The sequence below is a fragment of the Mytilus edulis genome, chromosome 9 (assembly GCF_963676685.1).
Source record: "Mytilus edulis chromosome 9, xbMytEdul2.2, whole genome shotgun sequence".
NCBI lineage: Eukaryota > Metazoa > Mollusca > Bivalvia > Mytilida > Mytilidae > Mytilus > Mytilus edulis.
Genome location: NC_092352.1, coordinates 67,612,406 through 67,634,665, shown reverse-complemented (window position 1 = coordinate 67,634,665; position 22,260 = coordinate 67,612,406). Strand labels below are relative to the sequence as shown.

At 30.8% G+C, this 22,260-nt stretch overlaps 1 protein-coding gene across 3 annotated transcripts in view; it reads right to left on the bottom strand.

Moving 5' to 3' along the window:
- LOC139488891 (cAMP-dependent protein kinase regulatory subunit) overlaps window positions 1-22,260 on the bottom strand; it is a 109,495-nt gene that overhangs the window by 17,164 nt on the left and 70,071 nt on the right. For all 3 annotated transcript variants that reach the window (XM_071274853.1, XM_071274854.1, XM_071274852.1), the window contains exons 4-5: window positions 20,125-20,186; window positions 7,566-7,612 (exon numbers count right to left, since the gene is read on the bottom strand). In XM_071274853.1, the coding sequence (XP_071130954.1) occupies window positions 7,566-7,612; window positions 20,125-20,186 (109 nt within the window). The remainder of the gene's footprint in view (window positions 1-7,565; window positions 7,613-20,124; window positions 20,187-22,260) is intronic.

Sequence of the window (22,260 nt, the reverse complement as noted above, 5' to 3'; positions counted from 1 at the left end):
ATCACATATCAATTTTATCAATTGCAATATTGCTGGATGATTATCAACACTTTATGGGACCTGTTAATTATAATGTTTGACAATAGTGGCAGATTCAGGTTAGGGCAAAGAGGATGTACATGATGATCTGTCTAACAGCTTCTGTTTAATTCATTCACATGACTATTAGACTCCTTGATATGTTGTATGGACCTGTAAAGTTGAGGAAGACTTCTGATGTTCTTCTGGTTTCTTGTGTCATTTTTTTTTTAAATTAATTTTTTGGCTGTCTCTTTGACATATGCTCATTTCGCCTTGTATTTATATATCAATGAAACACAAAGACAAGGGTTTTTATGTTGAACAGACTAGCAATTTGCTTCATTGATATACTTAGCGGCATAGCTTATGCAAAGATTCTTTGGAATCCATCAAACCAAGGAAATGAAAACTGTCCTTCAAGCTAAATAATTAACAACAAAAAAGAAATTGGTACAGTTAAATATCCAACTCAACACCCACCTCCAAAATTGTTTTGTAGTGAATAACCAATACAAAACAATTCATTAAATTTATGATGACGCTGTCAAAATTTCTCTATCATTATCTGTAATTATTCTTTAATCTTATTTGTTCCTAAATCATTGCATAACAACAGTTTATTAGATCTTAATCAACATGTACTTTACATCATCACTATATTAATAATTTGTTGACAATTTTCAATTTCTTCTCCTTAAGATTTGCAGCCACTATGTTTGTTATTTCTGATTTATTTTCATATGAGAAGTACACTAACAGTGTGCCGCCAAATTACTAAACCATCAACGCTGTCAGTGTTGCAATCTGAATATTAAGTCTGATTTAAAATTGTGATATTACGCTGTCAGCCTTGCAATCTTTATATTAGGTCCCATATAAAATTGTGATATTTGAACAAACACTTTGCAAACCATCAATTTCGGAGTTTTCTAATTTGTAATTATAAGCCCATCAAAACAGTTGTTCGAGTAAATGAAATGATGTCAGAATTAATTTGTCATATTACAAAACAATCGTTACAATTCATCAAAAATGTTCCTTCTACATAGATTTTTATCAAATTGAATTTCTTTAGCGCTTTCTGTCAATTTGTGGTTTATTTTCTTACATAACTCTGCAGAAAATCATTTTATTGATGTTTTTCAACTTTTGATTGAATATGGCTTCACTGCACTGCGCTTCATTATAAAATTTAATAACCATGAAAAGGGAAAATTCTTCAAAGGCTTCCTACTGATAAACGGAATTGTTTCCATGAAATTATCAACAAAAATATCTGAAGACAGGAAAAACAATCAATTTCATAATGGCTTTATTTATGATTGTTATGATCACTTTGCATAATCTTCTCCGCATGAAATCTGAAATACATTTCACAGAACAGTTAACATGGTAAACATCTATTTTTGTCAATTTTCCTTTCCTTTTGGTCTTGTAAATGAAATGATGTCAGAACTAATTTGTCATATTTCAAATAATTTCTCAGTAAAATTTAGATAGCCATCTGATAAATAAATCAGTAAATTGTTGTTATTTATAATATAAATAACTGTAATAACTGTAATTCATAATGGAAATGATGCTGTTTCTGGAGCATTATCAGACAGGTCAACACACACTGAACATTATGGTTTATATTGGTAAATATTATCAAATAAAGGCAACAGTAGTATACCGCTGTTTAAAAGTCATAAATCTATTGAGATAAAACAAATCCAGGTTACAATCCAGGTTTTAATGTGTTAAAACTGAGGGAAACACATTAACTACAAGTGGAAAACAAAGGAAACACAGAAACACTGAAGTTCAACAAAAACCCAGTGAACACCAACAATATTACATTTATATTATTTTAAGAAATGAACTATTTGATATAACAACTGCCATATTCCTGACTTGGCACAGTAATGGGTTATTCAGAATCAGTATGCACCATATTTTATTTATTCCTTCGTTATTAGACAGGAAAAATATTACAGCCATTCCTTTCATATTATGATTAATGCAAAATCACACATTTCAATAATTTCTGAGTCCCACTGGTCTTGCTGCAATTTGACCTTTAAAGAAAAACATTAAATGCAGGATATTCAATTACATTTAATGGAATCTTGGTGTAAATATCAAAATAAAATGCTATTTCCATGGCAACCAATTTCGTTTTGATAACATTTTTGTAAAATTTGATGAAAATTAATAAATATTATGAAAGTGTTGTGCAGTTTTCTCAACATGAAACCTAAGCTACATTTAGCATCTTAGTCATAACTTATTTTTGTCAATTTTTCCATTTCTTAAAGATATTTTTTCCAATTTTCTTTTCGTTTACTTTGACCTTTAACATTTATTTTGCTATGAGTTATATATTCTTTGAAGTTCATATAACCTTTTTTCACACAAAAACTTGAATAAAACAATCAACAGTTTTATAAATATAAATTGGGTTTTCGCATTGCATAACCCTTATATTAAGGTGGTACCCAACACCCTTGACTAAATAAATAAATTGGCTGGTTTAATTTTCATAAGCAGTGATAAGGAAATACATGTAGTAGATTTAAATGCATCATAATTATTATATATTTTCAAATGTTTTTTCGTCTTTTTTTTTCGTCTTTTTTTTTACATGGCATACCATCTGTTCTCCGGATTTTTTGAGTCTTCTGATTGAAAATTAACCTTTACACTTTTTACACAAAAACTCCCTAAATATTTGTAAGATCTCCAAAATGTGCTGACTTTGGAGTCTATGGTAATATCATGAAGAGATTGTCTATTTACTTAGGGTTAAGGCTTTTGTTAGATACATTTTAGCACAAAATTGTGGGCTTTTTGGGAATTTATGATCAAGCTGAACATTTCTAGGCCATATTTGGCCAAAAGTTTGTAAAATGTCACCAATGACAAATTTATTTATTTTTTTCAAAAAGATTTTTTTTTAGTCATGTTTACAACTCTGGTCTACAAAAACAAATCCATGATATGATTTATCTGAGTGTCACTGATCCTAATAATTCTTAACTGATTACCTGTGTTGGACAAAGCATATATATCATCTTATACTAAGACATGTCTCACCACTTACAAATCACTTATGTAAGTTCATTGATAGTTCAAGCTTGTTGTTACAAGAAATCGGCTAAACTGGTTGAAGACTTGTCATGTTGTACTTTTAATATGACAATATTTACCATGTCAATATTCCGTCATGCACAAATTTATGAAGAAACAACTAAACTAATTGATGTTTTTCTTTGCTCATGTCTTGCACATTTGAAGACAGATTTCAATGAAACTTTATAAAAATCTTTTTGCATAATGATATTTCATCAAAGAATTTTTAGTATTTTTTGTTTGACTCAATGAGATATATATAGATTCCTACACTGCAACAAGTGTATTACGATATTTCTCCACTCAAGACAGTTAAATTTTATTATTTAAAGCGCGAGGCTTGCCGAGCTCTTTAAATAACTAAAATTTAACTGTCAAGAGTGGAGAAATATCGTAATACACGAGTTATAGTGTAGGAATCTGTTTCTCTAATGATTTTTATCCTTATTTTTTAAAGATTTTCAGAAACTTGTGTTCTTTATACGCGACTTCATCAGGAATGGTCGCCTTTTTTCGTGACGTCACAATAGGAAAATTCAGAAGAAAACAAAACATTTAGACTTCATAATCAAATTTCGGCTAATCATTTGCCGAGAACAGATTTATCACTAGTGAGGAGAAATATTTTTCTCACACCGGTCAGGAAATATGAAAATAGCACAAATATTAGAGAAATACAAAAATTATGTCCTCCATATCTAGATCTGATCCTTTAATTCTTACTGGCATCCTCTGCCCCCATTGCAGGATGTTTATGAATATTCGGAGGAGGGAGTACATTTTTTAATATGTACTTCTTACTCAGTTTCTCTAGTTTTAAATTAGATTAAATGCTATTTGGTGCATTGTCAGAAAAGTGCTTAGGAATTAGGATGCTTCAAAATTATATTATATTTTTGAAGCACTCAGGGTATAATCAGCTCAGTAGAAAAGCGCTGCTGCTTAGTCAGTTATTGCTAGTCCATTCTAGTATCCTCAGCTCATTTCTAGATCTGTACTGACATGATCTATAACATATATCAGGGGTGGATCCAGCCGTTTTAAAAAGGGGGGGTTCCCAACCCAGGACAAAGGGGGGGTTCCAACTATATGTTCCCATTCAAATGCATTGATCGTCCAAAAAAGAGGGGGTTCCAACCCCCAGAACCCTCCCCCTGGATCTGCCACTGTATATCTTTCTTAAATAGGCTGTTCATAAATTTAGAAGTTATTCAAAAACCAAAGGGTCTAACTCATAATCTCAGGCAAAATTGACCATAGATGGATGTGGCTAGTTTTTCAATGTGTCATTTGGTCAAAAGCTCCATATGTATTTAAGTAGTTAAACATCATATGCTTTCAAGCTTTTGATTAATAGATTTATTGCTGCTAGCTTACAGGTTAAGTGGCAATTATTTCATGCAGATTAGATTAAAGTTTTATGGTTTTTAAGTGTTCTTCATAATGGTGTCTAGAAAAGACTGCTTTCAGAATCATAAAAATAAGAATATGCTATTTTCCTTTTATTAGGCTACTACATGTAATGAAGTTAAGTATAAAAAGGTAACTGAACACGTAAAATGATAGCTGTTATTATTAAGTAATGAGTTGAACTTGATCAGTTCCAAATTCTCAAGAACTCTCTAAAGCCAGTTCTTTCTAAAGAATCATTTATATAATTTAAAACTAATTGAATACAAATCGCTTAAACTTACAAATAAAAAATTTAAAAAAATAAAATTGATGGGAATTCCAAATTTCCCCTCATTGCAATCAATTTCTAAGTAGAGAATTGTTAAAGTAGTTTATATTACAGCTCCCAAAGCATCAAATGAAAGTTCTGTATGAGCTTATGCTGTATCTTTCATGCCTTAATTCAGTCCTATCTAAATTTTAACTGTCCTATGCTGAATTAAGAGTTCTTAATTTGCAATAGCTAAGTACAATCTCAGTGATGTTTATGGTGACTAACAAGTTCAAAATCCTCAAAGCTAAAGATTTGTTTTTCCAATTTTCAACATGTAAAAACTGAAGGAATAAATTTATAATTTTAACACAAGGTTTTCCAGGACTTTTACAAAGATAACATTTTTTTTTTTTATCTTGAATCAAAGATTTCTGACTTGCTGTAGATATCTTATTTCCATCATCACAAGAAAATATGTTAATGCACAATTTGTATAATAAAATCTAATATGTTATTAAGAAAATGCACACATCACCTTAATTAACGACCTTGAGTCTGGACAATTAACACTCAAAAAAGGCATTATCTCAGAACAGAATTTCTTGCAACTAAAATAATTTTGTCAATTGTTTAAAGAAGTTCAGCTTGTTAAATTATTATTTCATTTTTTGGGGTTTTTTTTGCAGTTGTTTCGTAGCTGTTAACCTGTATTATACTGAAGTGGAGCTTAAGCAAAACTCTTGAATTCAACAGTGGAGATTACTTGCAAAAGATTAATAAGATAAGAAATAAATTATCTTCACTGTAGAGTAAGAAAGTATTAGAAAAGTTATATTGATGTAAAAATATGTGATGTTTAAAATAGTATTGAAAACTTTGAATTCAAAAACAAATACTAAACATAACTGTATTCTGTTATTTAATTGTTGAGTTGCAACCTCAGTGAGACTTTTTAAAAAAGTAACTTGGTTTTTTCCCTTTCTGTCCAAAACTGTGCAAATTAAGATGCCAGAGAAAATTGTATGCAAGTCCTTTTTTCAAAACTAAAACTTTAAACATTTGACCTCATACACTGTTATTGGAATTATTTAGATCCGAAGAGGTACTATTTCAATAACCTTCTCAACCTGACCTAGACCTTTGACCTCGAGATAAAATATCAACCTTCAAGAAATTCATACAAAATGTATGTAAAACTTACATACATAAAAAAAGTCCTAAAATTATTGAATCAATTGATTAAGTTTGATGGGCTGCATTGATTTTTAAATTAAAAATTCTAACTTTGAAGTAGTTTTTCACTAGCCCTTTTTTATATTTAATATAACTGACAATACATTATTACAAGTGTGATCATTTTCAATCTCCTTTTTAAATAAAAGCTTTTCCATCAATGCTTTATTTTTGACATGCCTATCTTAAATTGAGTTGGATCCTTAATTCTCTGCAAGTAATAATCCCAACTCTTATTATCCAATTTGACCTTGAACTCCAAACCGATTCAGGGATGAAGAAGTAAAGGCTATATATAAAGAAACTAGTTGGATCTTTTTTATTGCTTCAAATTAGCATACAATCCTTCAAAAACAATTTATTTTTTGCCATTCTTAACTGCCTTGTCCTTGATGCTTTAATCTAGTTTTTATATCTCAACAGATAAATAGCCAAATAATTGGAAAATACTAATAAAAACAGAACCATAACTTATCAATAACTACCAGAAATTTAATAATCAACCAGGAAATTATCAATAAACTAGAAGAAAATGCTATAAAAATAAACAATAACAAGATTTCTAATTTGTGACCAAACATTATTTATCTTTTCAATGAATTTCTATAGAAAATATTATCTTTTTTTTTCATAAAGGAAATCTTAAAACAAGAAAAAATTAGCAAGCTGTAGGAAATGCAATAATATCAAACTCGCAATTAAGGGACCAAAAAAATACTAATCAGAAATAAATAATTGTACTTAAATCTAAACAGAACTCAGAAAATACATTTACTGTTATAAATGACAATTCAACAAGAACAATTTTCTAGAGATTATAAAGTTAGAAAAACATAGATTGAAGACAACAAAGACAAATGCTCTTTACTGAAAATATTTTAAACAGTAAAAGAAACAAAACCTCAAACAATTCCATAATAGCAGGTGCACAACTTCAACATATGTGCATTCTTCCTGTGAAGTTTCAGGGATCTGGGTTGAGTTGATTACACAAAACTTGTACCTCCTTTTATTAATTTTGTTAAAAAAGTACTATTATTAGTTACCAGGTCTAAAAATAGAAATATAATAACCAGTGTCCCCGCAATGCAAGTTTTATCAAATCTGGCAAGAATTGTACTAGAGCGTTAACGAAGCCATTTTCCATAAATTTATTATTTCCAAGGGACATTACTCTTTTAAAAAAGTTGATCTTCCATCATTTAAGAACTAGTCTGAGATAGTGCTGATATTAACCTATAGTATAAGTTTTATGAAAATCTGGGAAGACTTGTACTGGTGAGAGTGCTAACAAGATCGGACAGACTGACTAAACCGAGGGAAGGACGACTGGTATTTGCAAGTGCTTCGCATCTTCAAAAACATCTTCAAACAATGCCTTAATAGCAGGCCCACATCATGATCAGATGTGTCTGGCATACAGATTAAGTATCTTTGATGAGTTTTTTTATACTAACAAACACTTAAGTCAGGTCAATAAAACTGAAGTTAAACACCTAATCAAACTTCAGTCAATAATACATATACTTACATCTACTTCACCTTGGTCAATAACATAGAAATTATCACCCTCATCACCTGAAATATAAAAATAATTTTATCATAGCAATATATTGTAAAACTAAAAAGAATATAGAGCCAAGAAATATATAAGTCAACAATATAGTAAACAATATTTGATGATCTTTCTCCACAATTTACTCAAAGTGAAAGTTGATGGTGGCTTTGAACATTGCAATGTGTAAAAAAAGGCACTTTAAAATGCAGCAACGCTAATAATACAAATATAAAATACAAATCTCTTTGAAGCTTTAGTTTGTGACTAATGATCAATTTGTTTGAAACAATTTCCTATTACATAACAAGTATGCATCCAATTCTGATTGAAATTGATATTGATAGATACAAGAAGATGTGGTATGATAATGAGTGCCAATGAGACAACTCTCCTCCATCCATTAGTCACAATTTGTAAAAGTAAATCATTACAGGTCAAAGTTTAATATTCAACACAGAGCCTTTGCTCACACCGAACAGCAAGCTATAAAAGGCCCTAAAAAATGACTAGTGTAAAACCATTCAAATGGAAAACCTGAACGGTCTAATCTATATAAAATACGAGAAAAAATTGAGCCTTTAAGATAAATTTCTTCTGAGATTACCTCAGAAATAAGTTATGGAAATTCAGACAATTTATTTTGCAATATTTTGCAATAAAATAAATTTGCAATCAAAATAGACTTTAAAGTTACTATTTAAGCAAAGGAACATCAACTTTCAATTGCATTTCAAAATAATATTCTTTAAAAAATTTCATGTAGGTTCTTGAAAAGCTATTTTCCTATTGGTGTACAGTTAGTTAATAATAGTTTCAGCTTCTACAGAACACATTTTTTTTTAAATCGTTCATTCACTGACAAATTAGGAATGCAATTTAAAGGTTAATTTTGACAGAATGTTTCTATCTTCCATGGTAATTGTGTCTGGAATATTTTTATTTGGTATGCAATTTTTCCGCCTTTCAGCATTGATGAAATCAGACTATTTCCACATTAAACAGAAAAACTAACATTTTATCAGCAACACAAGAATAATTGGCACTGACATGGCAATATAGCATTTATTGTCTTAAATTAGATTACTTTCTTAGAAAATAGATGTTTTTCTTAAAAGAGATAACCAAAAGTGTTGTTTTTTCCCAGTTAGTATATGAGATGTACTCTTATTCCTTATATTCCAAACCATCATTTTATGTAAATTGAAAAACCCCCCTCAGGACTCTTTACAACATCTTTTGTAAATCTGGTTTACCCTTCTATTTCTAGACACAAAAAATCTCCTGCTCAGAGATGGAATACTTCATAATCAATGTTGCAAAAGTGACTTAATACCTCTATTAACATTGGAATATCTTCAAAAAGTCACTCTTGTATTTAAACCTCAAATGTTCTTCATTAGTGACTAAATAACACTTGCATCAATATCAATTTTCAAAAGAGACTTCATACTTGTGTTTACACCCAATTATCTTCAAAAGTGACTTAATACTTGTGTAAACCTCCAATTATCTTCAAAAGTGACTTAATACTTGTGTAAACATCCAATTATCTTTAAAAGTGACTTAATACTTGTGTTAACACCCAATTATCTTCAAAAGTGACTTAAAACTTGTGTTAACACCCAATTATCTTCAAAAGTGACTTAAAAATTTCTCTGAGACTGACTAAGATACTTGTATTAACATCTTATTATCTTCTAAAGTAAAGCGACTTAAAATGTGAATTTATACCAAATGTCTTCAAAAGTGAATTAAATATTGAATTATCATTTAATCATCTTCAAAAGCGACTCATTACTTGTGTATAAGATGAACAACATGACAGATGCCAAATGTGGAGCAGGATCTGCTTACCCTTCTGGAGCACCTGAGATCATCCCTATTTTAGGTTAGGTTAATGTTACTTATAGTTAGTAGCATTCTATGTTATGATTCATGTACTATTGTATGTATATAACAGTTGGTCTTTTTCTTTTTTACCCATGGCCTTGTCAGTTTAATTTTGATCTATTACTTGTGTTTGAATGTCCCTCTGGTATCTTATTTGCTCCTCTCTTGTTCATTTATTAAAACCCAATTATTTTCATACTTGACTTAATACTCATTTTAACATCCAATTATTTTTAAAAGTGAAAACCGATTTGTTTTTGTTTCTGTACGTTTCATTTAGTTAAATCAAATTAAGTATAAATTTTTAAAGTATTTTTTCTCCCTGTTGGCTTGATAATGGAATGGAAAATTAATTTAAAGTGCAATTTCTATCTTCAGCTGTGAGAAAAGATTCAATTATCTAGCAAACAATCTCTCCAAGAAGCTTATATAATAGAATAACGAATATAAATCCATGCCACTTTCTATTTTAGGATTATAAAAGGATTATACATGTCTTTAAGACCCATGTTATTGCTCAGGCTACTGAAGTTCGACATCATTTATTGAAAGTACTTTAGAACGAGTTCAAGAGCAATGCATGTTTATATCAATTTCACTTGATTCAACTTTCCTCATTTAATGTTTAAAATTTCTTAGATATGAATTATGTAAAAAAAAATCATTCAGTTTAGCAAATAACAAGTGTAATAACACCAAGCTATCCAATCAAAAACCTTTCCCATTACAAAGGAGTAAGTTTGGTAAGGGCCATATATGGCCCCAATTATAAAGTTGATAGTTACAAGGTAATACATGTTTAAAGTTGCCCTAAAGACATGTTAGAAAGTTAAACAGAACTGTTTTTGTCAAAGTTTAATTCTAACACGTTGATTTTTACATCCAAAAAAGGTCAAGATAAGGGATTTTGGTGAAATGTGACAAAATCAGCTAGATTTCAACCAAATAAAGGACCAGGAAACATAGAGCACAGGCGTCGACAAGCTTAAGATTCAAATAAGACATGTGAAATGTCTTCACAAACATTATTTTAAAAGATCTTTGTTGTCGACGTATGCGCTTTATGTTTCCTGTCCAATAATCTATGGAAATTCTACCATTTTCGTTGATTTTTTCGTGAAAAATCAATATGAGTACAACATGTGACGTCATAATGAAACGCAGAAACGTAAAATTTTCAACAAAATGGGTTATATCCTAGCTAGTCAATGTATTAGCTATAATTTATCGTGATATTGGTCGATAAATATGAATTTTAAATTTACGCTAAAAAAGGGGGCCATTTTGCAGGGGTTAAAAAATCCATTAGCCCGACGTCCAGGACTACAGCATTTAGGCCTCGGGCAACCAAAACTTGTAACCCAATATGCCCGACGGACTAGTAACAAAATATTCTTGGCGTTTCCAGAGTAGAAAGTGGAAACTCCCATCATCACTATTCTATCTTAGCCAATCTGTATCTGTATCTGTATATTTTCTGCCAATATAGGCACACCTTCAGTATGAAGTCAATATATCCCTTCACCAATAGAATGTCATACAGTAGTGAATTACAATATCCAATCACCAATAGAATATATATAACGATGTACACTATTTACAAATGTCGGTATATCTTTACACACAAATCACACACGTTCTCATCTATAAAATCTAAAAATGAGTCCTTAATAGAAAATATGAGATTTGCAGTCCACACACAACTTTTTTTTTCATTAAATAGGGCTATGATCTTAAATTATTTTTTCTAGATCTTTTCTGATCTAAATTTAAAAGTTTGTATCTGTGTAAATGAAGCTTATATATTAATGTTCTACAAGCAGGCTCTATATGGATGTTAATAAAAGCACAAAGTTCACTGGTTAGAGAGGTACCACAATAATTTACTAGATGATATGGATTGATAATAACATGGATGAAGTCTACATCTATATCATGCATATTAATGTTTAGTAGTTCTAGCACTTTGATATATTGTTCTCGGAGAGATTTCAAGAGAGACATTCTTTCAGTTTCTAAAGGTGTACATGAAATCAGAAAATGTGAAATGGTTTCATCCTCTTTACCGCAAACTCTGCAGACGGCAGATACATCATTTTGATTAAATTTTGCTCTATTTGTCTGTAAGATGTAATTGCCAGTTGCAAATCTGGTCCTAATGGGTAATTTGATTATGTCAGATTCATCAGATTCGACTACGTCATCCGGGATTCCAAGAATTTGAACTGATTTTGTAAAGGTTTTAAAATAGAACAAATAACTCGTGGGTGGATCCCGTACTATCAATATCGATTTGTCAGTACACAAAGTACAGGGGGTATTGTACATTGATTATGCAACCAGAGAAATATAATGTAACCTGATTGTACCTCCTTCTGAATAATTTATTGCAATATAAATGTATATCCCTTTTGACATCAGAACACTGACTTTTGTCAGATATAAATTTATAACATGTGCGCATGTTATGGACGCCATTTTGTTTTTGTTTACATACTGTGAAGCTGAGACTACTGTTATAGGAGGGGCGTTAAGGGGGGGGGGGGGGATCTGCACGGAAGAACGCGAAATAAAATTGCCACTTCACGTTCATCGAACAATTAAAAATTTCTTGCACGTTGATCTTTTTACCGATTTCACGAAACACGGTGAATAACGAACCTTTTTCACGGCTGCACGTGAAATAAAAATGGAAAAACACGTTGCACGAAAATAATCCTTTACCACCCTCTTATAGTAGTCTCAGTGTGAAGACTCCAGAACCAAGACCTAAACATTAACAGTCTTCAGAAAACTTAAACTTGATGTAATAATATTTCATCAATCATAATTATCTTCATTTATATTCAAATTAATTCGATTTTTGAAGTAATAAAATTTATAACAAATACAATTTCAGTTTAGAGACTGTGCTCAGTTTGTTATCTATTTATAGCCCACAATTAGCTTACCTAATAAATAAATTTAAATATGTGGATATTACTGTACTTCGTTTATAAAACAATTATAAAAGACACAAACTCTGGAAGGTGATATTTATTCATATAGATATTTGAGGTCATTTGATTTCTTTAAATAAATAAAACTTTAAAAGTTAAACTGAAAACAAATATGAGCATTACATACAACCAGCTGGTAATTCTTTTACACAAACGTGATGATGTATCTGATAAAAATCACTCCAATCCTCTCTCTGCGCTTTTATATAACCATGTATAGCAGTGGTCAAGACTTGTGCCATCTCGGGATTTAGTCAACTCATTATTACAGAATATTCAATTATCGATTAATTGAATATATTATCTGCTAATGGGATATTTTTTTGCTGACATAAGTTTTGGGCATCCAATTTGCAAATATCTACTGTACAACGGATAAAAATTGTTAAGTTTATAGAATTCATTGTATATTGCAGTAAACTATGAATTTGTAAGGCATACTCGGGCTAGCAGGTCAATTTTGTTGGGCTAGTAGTTCTTCCAACAGGGCTAGTAAAATCCTGCTACCAATTAGCCCTGGGCTAGTGAGCTATAACAAAATTTCTTAACCCCTGCCATTTTGGGACTTTATCGAACATACTCCTTTAACAAATGGCCAATTAATCAAGATGGCACTGCATTGTTAGCAGGCTGGTTCAGAATTGAAGACAAAGAGACTGCAGCAGAGAAGAATAAGTAACCAGCTGATGTCTTGTTAAACCAATTGATATATCATTATCTCCCCTGATCTACTTCTTAAGATACCTATCTTAATACTAAAAGAATAATTTATATTTGACCTTAACCAACTAAAATGGAAATAACACCATATGTTACTAATGTAGACAAACAGTGTAATTCCTACTTCAAAGTACTCTTATACTATAATTGTATTGTACTAATAGTCTGCACTAAAACCTTTTCCAATTACTAGTCTGAAGATCAGTATTTATTTGGTCTCTTATTGAAAGTTGTCTCATTGGCAATCATACCACATCTTCTTTTTTTATATTCAGACATTTTTCACAATATATGTGTAATCAAAATTTTGCAAAAACTTACTAGTCCGAATAAAATTTAACTAGTCTGCTTAGGGATGCAGTCTGTCCTTATTTTACTTATATATTTCCATTAGGGTCTGTTTTATATTGATTTTTATAGGCAAAATGGATGCAAAAAAAAGTTAAAATAAAAAAAAACAGATGCTCCGCAGGGCGCAGCTTTATACGACCGCATAGGTTGAACCCTAAACGGTTGGGGCAAGTATGGACACAACATTCAAGCTGGATTCAGCTCTAAATTTGGATTGTGATTAAATAGTTGACACAGCAAAGGTTTTGGACACAGAATGAATGTGGTCTAATGAACTTAAAATTTTTTTTTGTCTTTGAGCAATCACTATGCTGTTGAATATTAATCCTCTCAAAAAAATGTTTGAAGAAATTTTCTTTTTATTTATGAAATCTGAAATGAGAAACATTAACCCCCCCCCCCCCCCCCCACCACCATTTTTTTTTTCACATCCCCCTTTCCCTTTTTTCAAAACTGATCTCAATTCAAATTTCTAATGGAGTTTGCAACAATAACTACTCATTTAAATACATCATAAAATATTAAAATGTAACAAAAAGTGCTTGTTATCACTGAATGGTAAAGAGTGTTTTAATTTATCAGTTGGTAGTTAAAGTGAATATACATTGTGCATTGTATAAAACAATGATTTAAGTTGATTCAACTACTATTCTGGACAAAGAAAGATAACTCCAATCAATTGAAAATTTCTTGCTATTGCACAATATTGTGCAATTAGATATTTCTTGCTATTGCGCAATACTGTGCAATTGAAAATATTTGCTATTGCACAATACTGTGCAATTGAAGATTTCTTGCTATTGCACAATACTGTGCAATTGAAAATTTTTTGCTAATGCACAATACTGTGCAATTGAAGATTTCTTGCTATTGCTGAATACTGTGCAATCGAAAATTTCTTGGTATTGCACAATACTTAATATAATAATTTTGGATCCTGATTTGAACCAACTTGAAAACTGGGCCCATAATCAAAAATCTAAGTACATGATTAAATTCAGCATATCAAAAAAGCCAAAGAATTCAATTTTTATTAAAATCAAACTTAGTTTAATTTTGGACCCTTTGGTATTTAATGTAGACCAATTTGAAAACGGGACTAAAAATTAAGAATCTACATACACAGTTAGATTTGGCATATCAAAGAACCCCAATTATTCAATTTTTGATGAAATCAAACAAAGTTTAATTTTGGACCCCGATTTGGACCAACTTGAAAACTGGGCCAATAATAAAAAATCTAAGTACATTTTTAGATTCAGCATATCAAAGAACCCCAAGGATTCAATTTTTGTGAAAATCAAACTAAGTTTAATTTTGGACCCTTTGGACCTATAATGTAGACCAATTGGAAAACGGGACCAAAAATTAAGAATCTACATACACAGTTAGATCCGGCATATCAAAGAACCCCAATTATTCAATTTTTGATGAAATCAAACAAAGTTCAATTTTGGACCCTTTGGGCCCCTTTTTCCTAAAAATATGTTGGGACCAAAACTCCCAAAATCAAACCCAACCTTCCTTTTATGGTCATAAACCTTGTGTTTAAATTTCAAAGATTTCTATTTACTTATACTCAGGGTTTCCCCTGGGTCAATTTTTTTTTCGCCACCTCTTTCGCCAAAACAATATATTCAGTGTTCTCCCCAGGCCCTTAAAGGACCACGGGCCCGCGATGTATAATTTTCTACCGCGGTGGTATCGTTCTTGCCGCGATGTATAATTTTTCTCCGTGGTGCTAAAGTTTTCGGTAAAAAAATCGTATTAAAATCGGTAAAGTTTCAGATGACTTCAACTTTCAGTGAGGGTTAAAATTTTACATGATAATTGACCAGTTCTAACCAGTTTAATCCAGTATTGACAAATAGATTGTTTACACCACGTGATCGATTTACCTGTTGAGGTTAACCTTGTTGATGATTGGACTTAATCGATGTATATGATTCTCTTGTGTTTTAATTAATTAAGAGATCACAATTTTAACATCAGAATTGTAATAGGGGACAAGCAGACATTTGTAAATTAACTCTATTACGCCAGTCTTTAGTCAAAATAATTTGCCTGTGAGAAATTAATTGTGGAGTTACTTCCCCTGATTTTGCTTATTACAAATAAATGCTCCTCACATATAATTTCTCATTGAAAATTAAAATAAAGTATAAATTGAATGCAAAATTGTATTAGAATGTTGCATTAAGGATAAGGTTCTGTATAAAAAAAAATTAATCTTGTTCAAAGTTCATTATTATGGTCAAATCTAACATGGGGAATGTGTAGTGTAACTACAAGTATTGGGACAAAATGGCTTGATCAAAATATAAGAAGTGACTAATTGTGCTTTCTTTTCTTTTTCAAAGATATTAAAGTATACAAACTGTTTTATTGATTTACTTTTTCTACCAATAATCATGATAATGTTCTGACCCAAAGTCTATATAACACAGTACCACAGTTAACAAAACAAAGGAAAACAGGTAATGACAAAAACTAACAAGAAAAAAATAAGCGACGCAACGCGACACAAAATATTGTAAAATTCATTTCGCCACGCGTTACCCTGGTGCTATCCAAAAATCCTGGGGAGAACACTGATATTTTTCGCCACTTTATTTTTTTTTTCGCCAAGTAACATAAATATATTTTTCATTTAAAATTTACCTTTTTTCTACCCACTCCCTCCCTTACATAAGATGATTTTGTCCCATTGTGTCTATGATTATTTTCTCAAACTTATTTTAGAGTCTACATTTTAATGAATAAACACTAAACATTTACTTTAAAACATCAGAATTTTTTAAACTTAAAAGAAAAATATTTGTTGTTTCTAAATGAGGGGGCTGTACACTTTTAATAATAAAGTCCTGGAATATAACAAGTTAGTGTCGTTTTTTTTAATCATATAATACCAGTTTAGTTCGTAGGAAAAGTTCCTTTAAAAGAAAAATACTGATGTGCCCTTTTGTACTAAGAAGTGTTTTTTACAACAAAACAAAAGCTTTAATCACATGAAATTGATCCATTCCTCATTTCATGTGTAGTCATTACATTGAAGAGTTAATCTCCTTCGAGGGGTTGTGTTCCCAACCTTTTGGATATATTTCGTCATAACGACAGTTTTCTTTTCTTGACCATCGAAAACAATGGTAAATGAAAAAGTTGAGACGTAAAACTATGCTTGAAACACGTGTGTCACTCAAACGACTTTAAAGTAGTCTCCCTATCAATTACCTATATAAAAGTCAAAGGATAATTAAAGTTTTAAATTGGAGATTTTTCTTGCTTTTGAACATTTTCGTCACAACAACAGCTTTCTTTTCTAAATTGTCTTTAAAAGGAGAGGAGACGTCAAAATTTTGCTTCAAACACGTGCGTTGCAAAGTGGTAAATAATTTCTGTATGTGACATTTAGCGGAAGCCATTTAACCATATCATTTTGTCAAACTATTCAATCAACACCTTTATTAATTAGTCCTTTGTTGTCGATAGCTTTAAAATGCAATCAGCTGATTATTGATTTTCTGATCTCAAGGTGAATTCCGAGTATTGTCTGATCGGGTTAAGTCCGAGAAACTCGAAAAAAAATATAAACAAGATGGAGGAAAATAAATCGTTATATATATTTCTTTCGCCAAATTCTTTCGCAAATGACGATTTTTTATCGCCACAATTATTATTTTTTCGCAAATTGCGAAAATGGCGACCGCCAGCGGAAACCCTGCTTATACTAAAGTTATGGTGCGAAAACCAAGAATAATGCTTACTTGGGCCCCTTTTTGGCCCCTTATTCCTAAACTGTTCAGACCTCAACTCCCAAAATCAATCCCAACCTTCCTTTTGTGGTCATAAACCTTGTGTTTAAATTTCATTGATTTCTATTTACTTATACTAAAGTTATTGTGCAAAAACCAAGAATAATGCTTATTTGGGCCCTTTTTTGGACCCTAATTCCTAAACTGTTTGAACTAAAACTCCCAAAATCAATCCTAACCTTCCTTTTGTGGTCATAAACCTTGTGTCAAAATTTCATAGATTTCTATTCACTTAAACTAAAGTTATAGTGCGAAAACCAAGAAAATGCTTATTTAGTCCCTTTTTGGCCCCTAATTCCTAAAATGTTGGGACCAAAACTCCCAAAATCAATCCCAACCTTCCTTTTGTGGTTATAAACCTTGTGTTAAAATTTCATAGATTTCTATTCACTTTTACTAAAGTTAAGAGTGCGAAAACTAAAAGTATTCGGACGACAACGACGACGACGACGCAGGATGACAATGCCAACGTGATAGCAATATACGACGAAAAATTAAAATTTTTGCTGTCGTATAAAAAATTAATGAAGTGGGTATTTTAGTGCATTAAAGTTTTTGTTATTCCTTCATGGCTTTAGTGCATAAAAGTTAGTGTTATTCCCTCATGGCTTTGGTGCATTAAGTTATTTTATTCCTTATGGCTTTAGTGCATTAAAGTTAGTGTTATTCCTTCATATCTTTAGTGCATTAAAATTAGTGTTATAGCCTCATGGCTTTAGAGCATTAAAATTATTGTTATTCCTTGGCTTTAGTACATTACAGTAAGTGTTATTCATTCATGTCTTTAGTGCATTAAAATTAGTGTTATAGCCTCATGGCTTTAGTGCATTAAAGTTATTGTTATTCCTTGGCTTTAGTGCATTAAAGTTATTGTTATTCCTTCATGGCTTTAGTGCATTAAAGTTAGTGTTATTCCTTCATGGCTTTAGTACATTAAAGTAAGAGTTATTCATTCATGTCTTTAGTGCATTAAAGTTATTGTTATTCCTTCATGGCTTTAGTACATTAAAAGTTATTGTTATACTTTTGCTTTAGTACATTAAAGTTAGTGTTATTCCTTCATGTCTTTGGTGCATTAAAGTTAGTGTTATTCCTTCATGGCTTTAGTGCATTAAAAGTTATTGTTATTCCTTCATGGCTTTAGTGCATTAAAGTTATTGTTATTCCTTCATGGCTTTAGTGCATTAAAGTAAGTGTTATTCCTTCATGGCTTTAGTACATTAAAGTTAGTGTTATTCCTTCATGGCTTTAGTACATTAAAGTTAGTGTTATTCCTTCATGGCTTTAGTACATTAAAGTAAGAGTTATTCCTTCATGACTTTAGTGCATTAAAAGTTATTGTTATTCCTTCATGGCTTTAGTGCATTAAAGTTATTGTTATTCCTTCATGACTTAAGTGCATTAAAAGTTATTGTTATTCCTTCATGGCTTTAGTGCATTAAAAGTTATTGTTATTCCTTCATGGCTTTAGTGCATTAAAGTTATTGTTATTCCTTCATGGCTTTAGTACATTAAAGTAAGAGTTATTCCTTCATGACTTTAGTGCATTAAAAGTTATTGTTATTCCTTCATGGCTTTAGTGCATTAAAAGTTATTGTTATTCCTTCATGGCTTTAGTGCATTAAAGTTATTGTTATTCCTTCATGGCTTTAGTACATTAAAGTAAGAGTTATTGCTTCATGACTTTAGTGCATTAAAAGTTATTGTTATTCCTTCATGGCTTTAGTGCATTAAAAGTTATTGTTATTCCTTCATGGCTTAAGTGCATTAAAAGTTATTGTTATTCCTTCATGGCTTTAGTGCATTAAAGTTATTGTTATTCCTTCATGACTTAAGTGCATTAAAAGTTATTGTTATTCCTTCATGGCTTAAGTGCATTAAAAGTTATTGTTATTCCTTCATGGCTTTAGTGCATTAAAGTTATTGTTATTCCTTCATGGCTTTAGTACATTAAAGTTAGTGTTATTCCTTCATGGCTTTAGTACATTAAAGTTAGTGTTATTCCTTCATGGCTTTAGTACATTAAAGTAAGAGTTATTCATTCATGGCTTTAGTACATTAAAGTTAGTGTTATTCCTTCATGGCTTTAGTACATTAAAGTAAGTGTTATTCCTTCATGACTTTAGTGCATTAAAGTTATTGTTATACTTTTGCTTTAATACATTACAGTTATTGTTATTCCTTCATAGCTTTAGTGCATTCAAGGTATATCTGTCCTTCATGGCTTTAGTGCATTCATTAAAGCTAATGACTGTCCTTCGTCAAGAGATTAAGGCTTTCCATCAAAGACAAGGCTGAACATTAACACATTATAGTACTTGAAAGGAATTGTCATTGCAAATTATTTTATATATGGACTAAACATGTGGGATTCTTAAGTGATAATACAATTTGTGATCTGATAATGCAGGGCTTGACCATCTATGGTGTACACAAAAGTCATTGTTATAACAATTCAGAACATATGACTTTTAAGGAATAAACCCCTCTTTGTATATTTTTTTTTTTGTTTAGTAAATATTCTTTATTATTTGTATTTATTTTCAATTATTTACTCTTGTGAATAGTTTTATTCCAATTTCTTTGCACATTTTGATATAGGGGCAATAACCCTTCATTAGGAAATGTAACGAAAAGGTATATATTGTATAGACCTCTATAATGTAGATGACAGTGTATAATTGACCTTTAAATGTCTGTTGAATGTGAATGGTATTGGTTGCTATACTTTGTTGAATATATGTTATAATTGATATTTACCTTGCAGTATAATGACCTCCCCTGAATGTCTGTGCACTGGAAACATGGCATCGAAAATATCACTGAAAAAAAAGAGAAACATGAGTTATACTTTGATCTGAATTTTCTACTTTCTCATTTTCCTATACTTTATTATTTTGTTTTGATCATACAACACTGGCATGACTGACTGGGCTACCACTTGAAAATGTTTATTTCAATCCCTGTAGCAGCATATCATGTAGTACACAAACATGACAAAAGAGGGCAAAAAAAATGTTCTATCAGTAGTTCAGATATTTTTTTACTTTAATTTGTGACATATAAATATGAATCTGTTTTTTTAGAATTGAATAAGATAAAACTTTTAATATTTTTACTATAGGCTATAAAAATATTTGAGTGAAACTTAAGAGGGTAAAATAATAATAATAGGTCAACTAAAAACACTGCGCTTGTTTTTCTGTCTTCAAAAATTGGGCAACAATTATATAAATTCAATGAAACAAGACAATATATTTGTAAAAATTTGAAAAATGCAATGTCAAATAATATCTTGCACAAGTAGTGTTCGTCAGAAGGCAATTTTATTTCCCATTCTTCCGTGCTGATTAACCTCCTTTACGCCCTCTCCAAATTATTACGAGACTTTGATCATAAAAGCAATACACGGAAATTTCCTATTCTTCTTATGAAAGTAAATGCATTGTCAATTAATAATGTATTTTCTCTTTGAAATTTAATTAATTAAAATGAATTAAGTTTTTTCAAAGGTTACTTTATTGCAAGATATTTCAAATGATCCAATTAAAGTAATTAGAACACATCTTTTTACATGCATCAACCGAAAGTCAATTGGAAGTGTAATTACTATTATCATAAAGTTTGATAAACTGTTATCATAGAGATATGTCTCGCCTTTTTGAAATTTTGATTATGCAAATGTTGAAATAAAAATAGCAATACTTTAACATCTTACACAAGTTATGCACATATTCAAAGTCAATGAACCATGACTGAGTTACAGGGCTAAACAATCTCCATGTAAATGAGATGTGCCATAATGCTAATACAACTGCATACCAAATATAGTAAGTCGTTCCCAAACCTAAATACAAACATTAACTTGTAAACTATGTAAAAGATTCAAAGTCAATGAACCATGAAGAGGGGGTGGGGCTATATAATCTCCATGGAAACGACTTGCAAACATACCAAATAACGTTGACTTAACATTAGCAGTTCATCTTAACTGATGTAATTACAAACTAATACATGTAAACTAAGATAAGTTTCAAAGTCATTAGACTGTGACTGAGGGGCGAGGCCAAATATTCTCCATGGAAATGAGATGTGCCAATGCTTATACAACTGAATACCAATCAACATTCTAGGTCTACCACTATTGGTTCCCTTTGAACTGACCTGATCACAAACTAATACATGATAACTTAGAAAAATTTTCAAAGTCAATAGACCATGACTAAGGGGGCGGAACCAAAATATCTCCATGGAAATGAGATATGCCAATGGTTATACAACTGCATGCTAAATATCATTGACCTTGTAACCACTTGTGGTTCCCCATAAACTGACCTAATCACAAACTAATACATGTAAAATAAACAAAAGTTTCAAAGTCAATAGACCAGTGACTGAGGCGGCAGGGCCAAATAATCTCCATTATAAGAAATGAAATGTGCCAATGCTTATACAACTGCATATATGATTGCCCTAACACTTGTGGTTCCCATAAACTAGACCTTATCACAAACTTATATATTGATGATGCCATTGCCGCCGCTGGAAATAGCATACCTATGTCTCGCTTTTTGACTCCGTCAAGGCGAGACATAAACTACTTCAATGGGCAATGAAATATTCATTTTTCTTTTTACAATTTCATGTCGAATGATAAAGATGCAATTTTAAGTTCCAATTACATGTATTGCAGTTTTGTTTTAAAAAAGATCAGAAAATAAAAACAAAATATTCTTCATTATTTGAATTTCATGTTTTAAAGATATCAAGATATAGGATTAGAGCTAATTTCGTAATGCTTGTAGATCAAAACTTTGGTTGGCTTATGCTTGCTTTGTTGAAATAAACATTTACATAAATTTTGTAATTAAGATTGACATCTTCAAACAATAGATT